At 39.0% G+C, this 12,451-nt stretch overlaps 1 protein-coding gene across 1 annotated transcript; it reads right to left on the reverse strand.

Moving 5' to 3' along the window:
• Positions 1 to 6,656: 6,656 nt before the first annotated feature.
• LOC105172272 (calcium-binding EF hand family protein) lies at positions 6,657 to 10,891 on the reverse strand. The gene is made up of 4 exons (XM_011093649.3): positions 10,481 to 10,891; positions 9,130 to 9,324; positions 8,181 to 8,365; positions 6,657 to 7,149 (listed from the first exon to the last, which is right to left on the reverse strand). Exons 1-4 carry the CDS (start codon positions 10,773 to 10,775, stop codon positions 6,829 to 6,831), a joined length of 996 nt encoding a protein of 331 aa, XP_011091951.1. The 5' UTR covers positions 10,776 to 10,891; the 3' UTR covers positions 6,657 to 6,828.
• Positions 10,892 to 12,451: the final 1,560 nt, after the last annotated feature.

The following is a 12,451-nucleotide window of genomic DNA, read 5'->3' on the forward strand; positions in this document are numbered from 1 at the left end:
CATCAACTCATCTACTCCAATGTGGTGGCTTTGTAGATAAGGACCAATTGACAACTGTTGAGGGGGATAACCATATAATGCTTGGAAATGGATTGCCTTTAGGCTAGTATGGAAAATGGTGTTAAACCAAAACTCAGCAAGAGTTAGCCATTGAACCCATTTCTTGGGCTTTTGATGACACATGCATCTTAGGTAGTTTTCCAAACATTGATTCACTCTGTTAGTTTGACCATCACTTTGGGGGTGATAAGCTGAAGACATGTCTAAAGAGACCCCTGATAAAGTGAATAGCTCCTTCCAAAACTTGCTTGTGAATGCTCTATTCCTATCTGTGACTATGCTTATAGGAAGCCCATGTAGTTTGTAGATGTGATCAAAGAAAAGCTTCGTAATTGTAGTGGTTGTATAGGGGTGTTTGATGGCTAGGAAGTGTGAGTACTTAGTCAATCTATCAACAACCACCAGGATAGAATCCTTACCTTAGAGTTTGGAAGCCCTTCAATGAAGTCCATGGAAATGCAAGACCATGCCTGTTCTGGAATAGGTAATGGTTGCAGCAAACCTAGATAAGGTAGATGTTCATGCTTGCCTCTTTGACATATTTCATATTCCTTAACCCATGTCTCAATGTCACTCTTCATGGTAGGCCAATAGAATAGGGACTTAACCCTTTGATACGTCCCATCAATGCTACAGTGACCACCTAAGGCAGCATCATGTAATGATTTGATAACCGTCTTCATTACTCCCCCATGGCTACAAATACAGATTCTGCTTCCTTTTCTTAATACTGCAGCTTCATAATTGTAATCAGAATCAGAAGAAGGATCCATCACCTTAGCTTGGAGAATGGATTGAAATAATGTATTTCCCTCATAGCTGCCTTGCACCTCTTGCATCCAGGTAGGAATATGAGTGGTGATGGCTTCCAAGCAAACTTCATTGTTGACTTCCTTTATTCTAGAGACGGCATCTGCAGCACAATTCTCCTTTCCCTTCTTATACTGAACCTCATAGCTGAGCCCAAGCAATTTTGTCACCCCCTTTTGCTGCAATACTGAATCAATCCTCTGGTCCAAAATATGCTTAAGCCTTTTTGGTCAGTTTTAATGATAAAATGACTACCTTGTAGATAATGCCTCCATTTGGTGATAGCTAGCAGTAGGGCTAGGAATTCCTTCTCATAGATTGACATTCCAAGGTGTTTTGGTGCTGAGCTTTGTTGAGATAAGCAATGGGCTGACCTTGTTGCATAAGGACTGCCCCAATTCCATTTCCATATGCATCAGTCTCTACTATAAATGGCTGTGAGAAGTCTGGCATGGCTAGCATTGGGTTTGTTGTCATGACTTCTAGTTGAAGGTTGTTTCTGCTTCTTTACTTCACTTGAAAGCATCCTTATTCAGTAAGGATGTTAAGGGTTTACTGATAATTCTACAACCCTTAATGAACTTCCTGTAATACCCTTTAAGACCTAAAAATCCCCTAAGTGCCTTGACATTAGTAGAAGTAGGCCAATTAACCATACACTCTATCTTCTAAGGGTCTGTTGCAACACCTTCTAGTGAAAAAATGTGGCATAAGTATTCCACTTTTAATTGAGCAAAGGAGCATTTTCTTCTCTTAGCATAGAGCTTATTTGTCTTCAATAGTTCTTGAACTTCCTTGATGTGGCTCAAATGTTTTCCCCATGTCTTGCTATAGATAAGAATGTCATCAAAGAACACAAGGACAAATTTTCTATGATAAGGTTCAAAAATAGTGTTCATGAGACCCTGAAAAGTGGATGGTGCATTACATAGTCCAAAGGGCATGACCATGAACTCATAGTGGCCATTGTGAATGATAAAACTAGTTTTAGAGATGTCTTCCTTTTTCATCCTTATTTGAAAATATCCTGACCTCAAGTCAATCTTAGTGAAATACTTAGAGGTATGTAACTCATCAAGCAACTCATCAATCACAGGTATAGGGAAGTTGTGTTTAATTGTAAGTTTGTTGAGATACCTGTAGTCCACACATAGTCTCCATCCACCATCTTTCTTTTTAACCGATAGCACTGGGGAGGCAAAAGAGCTTTGACTGGGCCTGATGATCCTATTACTGAGCATTTCTTTAACAATCTTCTCAATCTCGGTCTTTTGTCCATAAGCATATCTATAAGGATGTTGCTTCTTTGGAATGGTTTCAGGTATCAACTCAATATAGTGTTCTATGCTTCTCTCAGGTGGCAGTGATTTAGGTTCTTCAAACACTCCTTCTACTGCTGCAGTAGCTTCAGTATCTCAAGGGCTTCCTCCTTGGGTTTAAATCTTTTCTTGCTCATCATTACACCATCTCTAGTTTCTTGTGCCATCCTACTCATCTGTTGTGTTAAAGAGTAGGCAGTTAGTGTCTTGGTTAAGAGTTCCTGGGGTAGGGTTTCAAGAATCAGCTTTTGGGGGGGTAAGGATATAGAGACCCTCAACTTATGAAAGTCTAACTTAATGAGATTATATGCGCTGAGCCAATCACACCCCAGCACCAAGTCATACCCCCTAGTTTGAATAATCTAACAGGATGAGTAAAAACAAGTCCTGCATCTCCCTTTTGAAACCAGAACACATCAGACTACTAATAAGCTGACTTCCATCAGCAACTTTTATTGTCATGGGCATAGTGTTCTCTAACTTGCAATCGAGAACCTTGGCAATCTTCTCATCCAGGAAGCAGTGTGTGCTTCCACAATCTATCAAAATGAGGATGTCCTTATCTTTTACTTTTGCACAAACTTTCAGAGTCTTGTAGTTGGTGCTTCCTTTCATGGCATGTAATGACACTGCCACTTCCTCCTATACGTCCTCTTCTTCTCTTGGATGTTCTTCTTGTTCCTCATTGTCATCCCCCTTGTTTTCCTCATCACATAAAAGCATGTGCACTTGTCTATACTTACACCTGTACCTGGAACATATGGTTCATCACAACGGTTGCATAGGTTCTTTTCCCTTTTTACCTTGACCTCAGCCTCTGTTAAGAACCTCTTATGCTGGTTGTAGTTCTTAGGGGGTGGATTTCTGGCTTGAGGCCTTGAAAATGGGTTTAGGTGCTGGAGTTTTGTGAGTTTGGTGATTTACAGTGTACTCTAGTTTTCTAGTCAGGATCACTGCTTGATTTAAGGAAGTAGGACCATAGATAGATACAAATGATTTTACCTCTTCTTTCAACCCACTAATGAACTTCATCATAAAGAAATCCTCTTCCAGGTTCTTGTTAAAAATGAGCATTTAGTCCTTGAGTTCCTCAAACCTTTTCAAGTAGGCATTGACAGTGGTTTGATGGTGGAGTCTATTGAACTCTTTCATTACACTTTCATTGTCCAAATCTTCAAACCTTTCAAGCACACTCACCACTAGCTCATCCCATGTGTGAAACTCTTTCCTCTCAACATATCCCTAGTACCAAAGTTTTGCCTTGCCCTCCATATAGATAGAAGCCATAGCCACCTTCTGGTTTTCAAGGATAGGAATCAGCTGGAAGTATCTAGTGCACCTCTGAACCCAGCTCCTTGCATTTTCCCCATCAAAGTAAGAAAACTCCAACCTGTTTAGTGCACTGTAATTTCCTGAATTGGTTTGAGTCTGTGTTTCTTGCCTGGGAACATGACTAACTTCTTGTCTGAATGAGTTGTGCACTGTAGCTTAAGATGCGGATCCCTTTTCAACGGATGCTGTCAACCCTTCCCCTAGAATAGACTTGTTCCTATTATAGTGCTGCAATTGCTCCACTACACTCTGCAGTTGCTGCTGGACTATAAATAGGCTATGCTCCACATTTAATACAGAAGCTTGTAATCCTTCTTGCACTTCCATAACCTGGTCCAATCTGCTATGTATTTCATCTTCACTGGCTTGCCTTTTTGCCCTTTCATGCATGAAAAGTATGTCCGGTTTCTTTTGGGCTTCTTCTATTTCCTTTAAACGAGTTCATCTGCCATTTTTGTGTGACTTTATATGATGTTAGGTCTGAGGATTGACTGGCTCTGAGGCCAAATGTAATGGTTTGAGATCGAATTTGCAGCAAATTAATAAATTAACCAGAAGAGGCTAAAAAATATAGAAGAAACAGAGCAAGAGGAGGAAGAAAAAGACTCATATTTCATTGATATGTTCCTTATCTCACAGCCATTGCCTTTACATAGAATGGGGACAAAAATCCTTAACTAAAAAGCTGGAATTACAATTAAGAAATTGCATAAAAGAAAAATGTAGCTTGTCCTTGCTCCTCCCTCATTGGTGCTCGTCTTCTTCACAAGAACACAAAAGACAACAGCTAACTTTCTTCCCCAAGCTGGCGTGCTCCTAGCCGTCCATGTGGCAGCTACTGGTTCGCTCACGATCATAATCCTCATACAAAAATTTCCCAATTGCAATGGTGCCCTAATCAGTCTCCAAACAACAGCGTATCACGCGAGAGCATTCCAATTTTCCCCCAATTTAATCCCGCCCTCAATCGCACGGTTCTCATTTAAACTCTTGATCGAACGGTCCCTTTCAAAGTCGCATTTCCAACTGCAAATGCGACACAGACAGCATGCGAGAACAAGAAAAAACGGTAGAGGATGAGGCGAGTGGTCCCCGGCGGACCAAGGAAGACAAAAAACAATGGAGAAACGTTGGGCCGGGGAAGTGCGCGTCTGGCTCAAGCGGGGGACGGCGTAGTATTTGACACGCGGTGCACAAACGGGTAGGCGGCAGACCAGATACAATGATGCCGAAGAGGTTGGCTGAGGCGGCGGCGGTAGTGTGTTTCTAAAATCCAAAGGAGGCGAGAATGGTGGTGAAGCGAGTGACGAAGAATGTGAGTCAAGGAGTGTTGTGGGTGAGGTGTCGGAGCGAAGAAGGGGCGAAGGCAGCGTCTATGCGGGCGGCGTAGAGGAATAGGCATAACAGTTGGAGGACGACGAGCTGCAATCATAGAGGGGTCGCCATAGAATTTTGGAATAGATGAGAGAAACGCAAAAATTGTTGCAGAGACAGGGAGTATGGCGTTTAAGATAATAGCTGAGTAAGTCGACATGGAAGCTACAGCGAAAAAGGCTATTTCAGTATCCCCTTTCATGTCCAACTGCTGGCGCTCGCTCTGAAATCGACGGACCAAGATTCTTCTAGAATCAAAGACGAAGGAGCAGCGTGAGTCATCGGTGGAGTATTGGGAGCGGAGGAGATGGCAATGCTCCCTTAGAGAACGGCTGACGAATGCCCGTCCCCGATTGAAGACGATACTTGGGCCTTCGTGAAAACGAACAATTGCTCCCAAGAGGAACTGTGCTATCTGATGCCTTAGGTGTTGTGGTGGCGGCGTATTGAACTATTTGGGGGCGACGAATAGAGGAGGAGCTCGTGGGGCATTGTGGAGGAGAGGCAAGTATGGCGTGATGCGAAGGGAAAGAAAGTGAGGGTTGTTGGTGTGTTGCTGCTGTTGCAGTGGCTTGGGAATAGAAACTGCTAATGGAGTAATAGGCGGTGAGGGAGGAAGAGGGACTGACGAGGAGGGTGGGCTGTCCGTTGAAGGAAAGGCAAGAGAGATTTGGTGATGCAGGTTGTTGATGGCAGTCTTTATTGAAGCAAAGATGAATGCTGGAATGGTTGTCGTGCAGAGCCGCCGTGAGGGCCTCGAGGGATGCGCCGGCAGCAAGGAGGGAGCGAAAATCTGAATGAGGGTGTGGAGCATGAGGTTGCATGGTGGAGGATGAAATCGAAATGAAAGAAGCAAATGATATGATAAAAATTAGAAAAAAAGGTTATCCCTATTTTAACAGTGATGGAGCTCCAAAAAATTGAGGAAGAAGAAGAAACCTTTTTGCAAATTTGTTCTCCCCTCTTTTCATTGCTCTCCATAATATTAAACACAAAATCTAATAAAAGGTCTTTGGACAAGTGTCTTCATTTCTATTTTGGCCTAACAACTTTTGTCCTATTTATTTTATTTTTATCAATGATAATAGTCCATGAACCAATTAGTTTTGCAGCAACTTTATTGGACTTGTAATATTTGGACTAGCTTGGTCCATGAGCCTATAATCACTCATTCAATTCATCAAATATATTTTGTCACTACATTTTGGTAGATTTTTTTTTACAGGTTAAATGCAATCGCCCTCTACTGTGAAAACTTTAATTGGCAAGATGCCTTTCAAACTAATAAGAAAACAAGAAAAAAGAAAAGGATAACTCAACCCCTGACATTTAAAAAAAAAAAAAAACAAAAAAGGTAATTTACCCCCTATGCATGTCACTCGGCCATAATGCAATTGTTACTTGATTTTTGTTTTGTGTAATGTTTGTTTTGGCCCTTGAAAGTACAATTGCTAAATTTGAAAGTAAAAATGACTTTAGTGCAAATATCAAACAGTAAAACGAGTGATAAATATACAAAGACAATTTTGTCATCACATGAAATATAACTATATTGAGGAAGATAGTTAACACTTGTTATAAGAACTTGAGGAAAGAATTGCCCCTTTTTTAGTATAGGAGGGGCTTTTTGCCCGTTAACATTTTTACTGGGGGATAAAATGCTATAAACCCTTTTGTGGACGTGAATGGTCATTCTTATTCTAAGAAATGGAATCCTAAAGATGTAAGCAAAATCAAACAGAAAACATGGTGAGGAGGTAGTTAATCTGAAACTATATGCATGTAGCATTAATATATGAGGATATATTTGTTCTGTTACAAGGCCTGGAGGATAATGTATCATATTGTACTTAATATGGGAGGAAAAAAGGAGCAAAAATAGATGAGAGCATGCATTGACCACAACTGTAGTACAAGTATAATCAAACCTCTTTCAGTGTGAAGAATGAAGATCATAAAGAATTGGATTTGCTTCAAGCTTCTCAGCAAAATTCTCAAGGATCTTCTTGAGCAGCACCATGAATCCATCTTTTTCTGATTCAGCAGCATCATTTTGGCTCTCCACCTCACTAAATATGTCATCAAAGAGAACCACCATTTCATCCAGTTCCGGTGGTGGTAAGCCGAAATCATCCCCATGTTTCTCAAGGAAATGCCTGACTTTCATGGTGCTTGACCATTCGCTCTTGCTTTCATACTTTTCTTGCATTATCTTCTTAACAATGTCGTCTAGTTGCCTCTCATCGGCCACAAGCTGCAGAATTGTTGCGAAGAAGATATTGAGACTATTGTATGAAATTTCCCAGTAAGACCATCAACCACCAGAATTGATTGTCTTCAGCATTCCAGACTTGGAACATCTGGTCTTGAGTTCCAAAAAGCAAAACCAAACATATATACTGACGAAGTAGATTAACTGCTAAACTGACCAAATAATTGTAGTTAATCTAATTAGGAGTCAGGACAATAACATCTGAAGCAAATAATTCTGGTTCTATAATTAACCAACAGTGTCCCATATGAACTATAGTGAAAAACATAAGCCTATATGAAAGCACCCTTTTGATATATTACGGAGTGCATATACAACAAAGACGAAAGACTGATTTATTTTGCAGGTCTGAGAACTTGGTATTTTGGAAAAGTCTCGTTTTCTTTATTGTATATATAGAAGAGAGAATTGCATCCAAGTGAAGAACTATACGTAGTTTCAGTTACGCATTTGAGACTTTGCAATAGCAAAGCAGATTATCTGTTTATAATATACTCCACCCATCCCAAAATTAGAGCCCCAATTTGTCAGGGTACCAAGTTATAAATGAAAATGAAAATTAGATTATCCTTAAATGTAGTGGTTAAAGAGTTAGTAATATTAAATTGTTCTTTTAATGAGAGGTTACCTTTGGAAACAAAAACTTCTATTTCAAACAAATGCAGCCTTATTTAGAAGGTTCCAAAGAAAAATAGGAGCAATGATTTGAGAAGAAGTGAGTCAATAATATAGAAATTCTGGGGATACAAATAGAGAATAAGTCATTTATATTGGACATATTGACTAGTAACCGACTTGAAGCTTATATTTGCTTCCAGTAAGATGTAGTTAGTCATGCTAATATTCCCTTCCATATAAATTGCCCAAATTTTATGGGATATTTGCATCATGAAATAATTTTGAAGGATAATGACTAGAAATATATACCACCTCCATAGCAACCCAAAAACAGTCCTATAAAAGAGTATTTAATGTCCCTGAACTTAAGCAAATGATCAGCAAAGATAAGCTACCTTTCTCAGCTTAGAACCATTGACGATCTTGATGTGCTGTACAACAACAACAACAGGCTTCTTAGCAAGACTATCGGCCAGTTCTTGTAGCACAGGTTGCAACAGCTCCGCAAATTGTGCCTGTCCAAGTTCTTCTTTTCCTTCTGCCCCATGACTTTTTAATATATCATTTAATTGAGGAAATTCTGTTCGACAACCAAAATGGTCATTGTTGCAGCTAAAAGTCAACAACTCAGGTGTGACATGAGAAAATATTACTCTAGAGGATTTTATTACATCAGAAATGCTCACTACGAGGGTTTAAATGAGACCCTACTCAATGAGACTAAATAGCAGGAAGAAGTCACTGATGTTTATGAGATAAATTAATACATATGTTTACTCATTTATTTGAAGAACTTTGCGAGGTTTGTCAAGGGATAAATGAGAGTAAACTACTAAATAATGATAGGAGCATGTAAGTTCTAGAAAAGGTAATAATTAATTGCTTATACAATATAACATAGATGAAGAGATCTAATTACAATTTACATGGCATGAACCATATGGGTAGCAGTCGCAATATTCTCAGCAAAGGGAATGAGGTATCAGGAGTACAGTATGAGCTGCACTATTTGTAATGGCCATTTGAGAAGAGTTCAGAAAAGATTACTACTTACCATGTTGATATGATGTACTTAAAAGTCTAATTCACAGCCACCAATCCGATCAAGCTAAGTGATAAATTTTGGCGAAAAGACTTTTAACAAATGTTAAATAATGTTTATTTTACCATTGTTAGATACATCCATGCTTTTACACATTCAGATTGAGAAAAAAGCAGCAGAATTCCTTAGGTGCAAACATATCTTGTATGCAGTTTCAGATCTTTAAGATGTTCCTGTGTCTTGTGTGTATATATAAATACTAAAAGCTTAGAGTTATAGAGAGAGAGAGAGAGAGAGCATACCTGACACAGGAGGAATCCCCAGTTCAATGCCCATATGTATGAGAGCACTCTGTATCTCATCCTTACTAATCTTTCCTCTATCTTCTGTGTCTAAATCAGTGAATAGATTCTCAGCTAACATCGCAAAATCATCTTCATCTTCCAAAAACATTTGAAGAGTTCTTCCATCCAAAATTGCCACAGCAATAGGATCATCTGAATTTAAAATAAAAAAACATGAAGCTCATAAAACCTAAATGGAAGGTTATCAAGATATTTTACTTGAGAGAGAATACCTTAAGTGATCCAACTTATGATAAATTCATCAAAAGTAATAATTGATCCAAGAAACAAATTGACTGCTAGTACCAACTTCAAGATTTCCTTTTAACAGAAATAAACAAAGGTTAAATGAAACCTTGGGCTTCCAACCTAACACCATATGTGTTGGTTGATTAATAGATTTGGTTACAAATATAAATAAATTACAGTCAAGCATTCCCAATGAAAAAGCAGAAACACCCAACATTTTACTTAAGACTTCATTGTCCACAATATTTCTATACTCCCCGCTTGCATTGTGAATAATAGTGATTGGTCTAGCAGCAAAGATTAAGCAAACAACATAAAGATGGTCATATCAGGACTACAAGTATGGACAAAATAGTTGGGATATGGATAATTGTTAGATGGCATGGCGAATGCAGTTCCCAGCTTAAGGTTAAATCGGGATGGACGGGACAAATCATGGATTACAAGTGATCAATTGAAGTGACTGGTGAAACAGTTAAACATATGAATAAACAAACTTACAATCATATGAACCCGTTTCAAAATTACATAATGAATTCAAATTGACGCTAGCTTATGTGTAGATTGGCTAATCCATTTATTTACCATTCCTGATATTGCTTATTGCATCTTTTCAACCTGGAGTTGGCCAGTAGGCAATAGCTTTCAAACCGAAAAATTGAGATGGACACGAAATTCTTCCTTTCGAAGTGATAAAGATACAGAAAGTGATGTATGATGTAAAAATGATCAACCACCCATTTTCGTTATGATGCTCTATTACTTCTAAAGAATTGGTAGCCAAACTCGAACCATGTCGACCATCCACTGACTGACTGAAAACACAAAAAAGGTACAACCTAAAGAAAAAGGAGAAGAAGAACAAAACAGAAGGAAAACCACAGCAACTAGTTATGTGTATATGGGTTACTGCAATTAAAAGAACAATTAAGGACGATCTCACTTCACATTCCTTTGAATTATCTCTCCGAAAATTTCAACTACTACTTGTAAGAAAACTGAATTGCTTACTTCTACGCATCTAACGAGTCAAGAGTTGAATTTAACACACAAACCTCACCTCTCAGTTCATCGGCGATGGCCAAGACGTAATTTCGAAAAGTTAACGAGGCATCGGAGCAATCAAGCTCCTTCGTACGGAATGCAGCGGCATCGGAAAAACCAAGCCGTAGGAGAGCGGCTGACTTGAGAGTTTCCGGTAGTACGACGCCATGGAGGGAGAGCGAGGCCCTGTTTTCAGCCAGCTGAAGCACTTCCGCGCAGGCGATCACTCCTACCTGCTGCCAAGGAGGCGCAGATAGATCCGCCTCTCTCAGCAGAGTTCCGTCCAAGATTGACAATCCTCCGTGCAACATCGCTTCGAAAGTTTTAGCACGAGAGTTGAATATTTTGAGTGCCACTGAATGAGAGAGAGAAAACAAAAGGAAAACCGCGGGGCGCGTGCTTCAAGTTTGGAAATTTCAAGAGGCGACTTCACCAGGGTTGACCAGATTTATTACAAGGATAAAAAGTATTGTTTGGCCTAATCTTCTTAGGGTGAAATGCAAAAGGGATACCGTAGTATAGGCCATTTTACAATTCAGGTACTATACTTTTTAAAATATTTAGATTTAGTACCACATTTTTTAAGATTTTGCAGGATTGATACCGTAGGTTACGAAAGTTGCAATTATAGTACCTTAGTTTCTGTTCTAACACTTTGATAATAGGTATCTTTTGAAAATATCATTTCAACCCCAAAAAGGTTTGATTTTTAGCAGATCTAGTCCCATCGCTTGAAGAGAAACCAAAGAGAGGGCCCTGAGACACCCAAATCCAAACAAGAACGGGTCAAGGATGCCATTGGATCAGTACCTCTTCTACATCATAAGGGAAAGGAATAGAGATTCCAAAGCCAAAGATAAGAGACGACCTGATTATTGAAGCCATCAAATCTATAAAATAATATAGATAACGAGGGCAAATCTATCAGATCTAAAAGAATTGGTTGAATCCTTTTCCCAACTTGAGATGGTGAACTTAGTCAACGTTCAAACCAATAAAAATCACTCCAGCACTACCACCGTCGGAGGGAAGTACAGATTCTAATGATCCTCCACAGGATTATCCAATAAGGAAAAGTATAGGGAATTTGTATAGGGATGATCCTCCGTTTGGTTGTGTTTTCAATGAGATTTTTTCCACTTTCCACTGTTTGATAAGGTGGGAACTTGTTTGTTTTGTGCCATTTTTAGTGAGAATGCATTCCCAATTCAATTCTCAATTTCAAATTTAATAGGTCAAATAGGCTTGTCATAGTTGTCTTTTCTTGTCAGCCACTATTTGCTTCTTTCCCATCAATTAAAATTGCTTTTCTCTCTCAACCATTCCTTTCAATGGAATTCTCAAACAAAACCAGCTCTCCTCCTCCTTCCTCTTCCCCTGAAACTCACCCACCGATCCATCTTTTTCTTTTTTTACGACCGTCGAGTCGTGTGGTTCGAACAACGAAGTCACTTGCCGGAAGAGAAAGCGCGGCACTCGAACTAAGGTGAGCTCTGTACCGAGATCCGTTTGTTTCTCTTGTTTTCTTCAGTGTAGGAAACACAAATATGAATCTGAAGTAGTGAAGAAGCTGATAGGAATTCTTCTTCACTGCAAGTAGTGAAGAAGCTGAAGCCCAGACTTGATGTAGCATATTAGTGCTTGTTTAGCCCTGCGATTAAGCAGACTTGTATTTTTTTTTTTTTTTGGTAAATAAATGCAATTTGTTATACCATTTCGCTCCTTTTCTCGTGATTATTTTTTGAATTAAGTTATACCAAAATCACATTTAGATAACAGTTTATTGTTCTCTGAAATAGACATTTTTGACTTGCTCATCACTTAATGAAGCTCATCTTAACTATAATTTTATTTTCATGAAAATCATTGACTTCATTGATTTTTAATACTTCACTAACTTTATATTTTAATTCAATACTTGGTGGAATTCTTGACATAAGAAGGATGTTAGTTTTGGAATTTAGCTTACAATTTACAGTTTTATAAT

Source organism: Sesamum indicum, linkage group LG10, assembly GCF_026168435.1.
Source record: "Sesamum indicum cultivar Baizhima isolate 11 linkage group LG10, ASM2616843v1, whole genome shotgun sequence".
Classification (NCBI taxonomy): domain Eukaryota; kingdom Viridiplantae; phylum Streptophyta; class Magnoliopsida; order Lamiales; family Pedaliaceae; genus Sesamum; species Sesamum indicum.

What these genes read in the sequence shown, in the direction of transcription:
- LOC105172272 (XM_011093649.3), bottom strand. Translation starts at nt 10,775, where the DNA reads ATGTTGCACGGAGGATTGTCAATCTTGGACGGAACTCTGCTGAGAGAG. An exon ending in GGGGATTCCTCCTGTGTCAG is followed by an intron (nt 8,366 to 9,129) that starts GTATGCTCTCTC and finishes GTTGTCGAACAG; the next exon opens with AATTTCCTCAATTAAATGAT. An exon ending in ATGGTTCTAAGCTGAGAAAG is followed by an intron (nt 7,150 to 8,180) that starts GTAGCTTATCTT and finishes ACAATTCTGCAG; the next exon opens with CTTGTGGCCGATGAGAGGCA.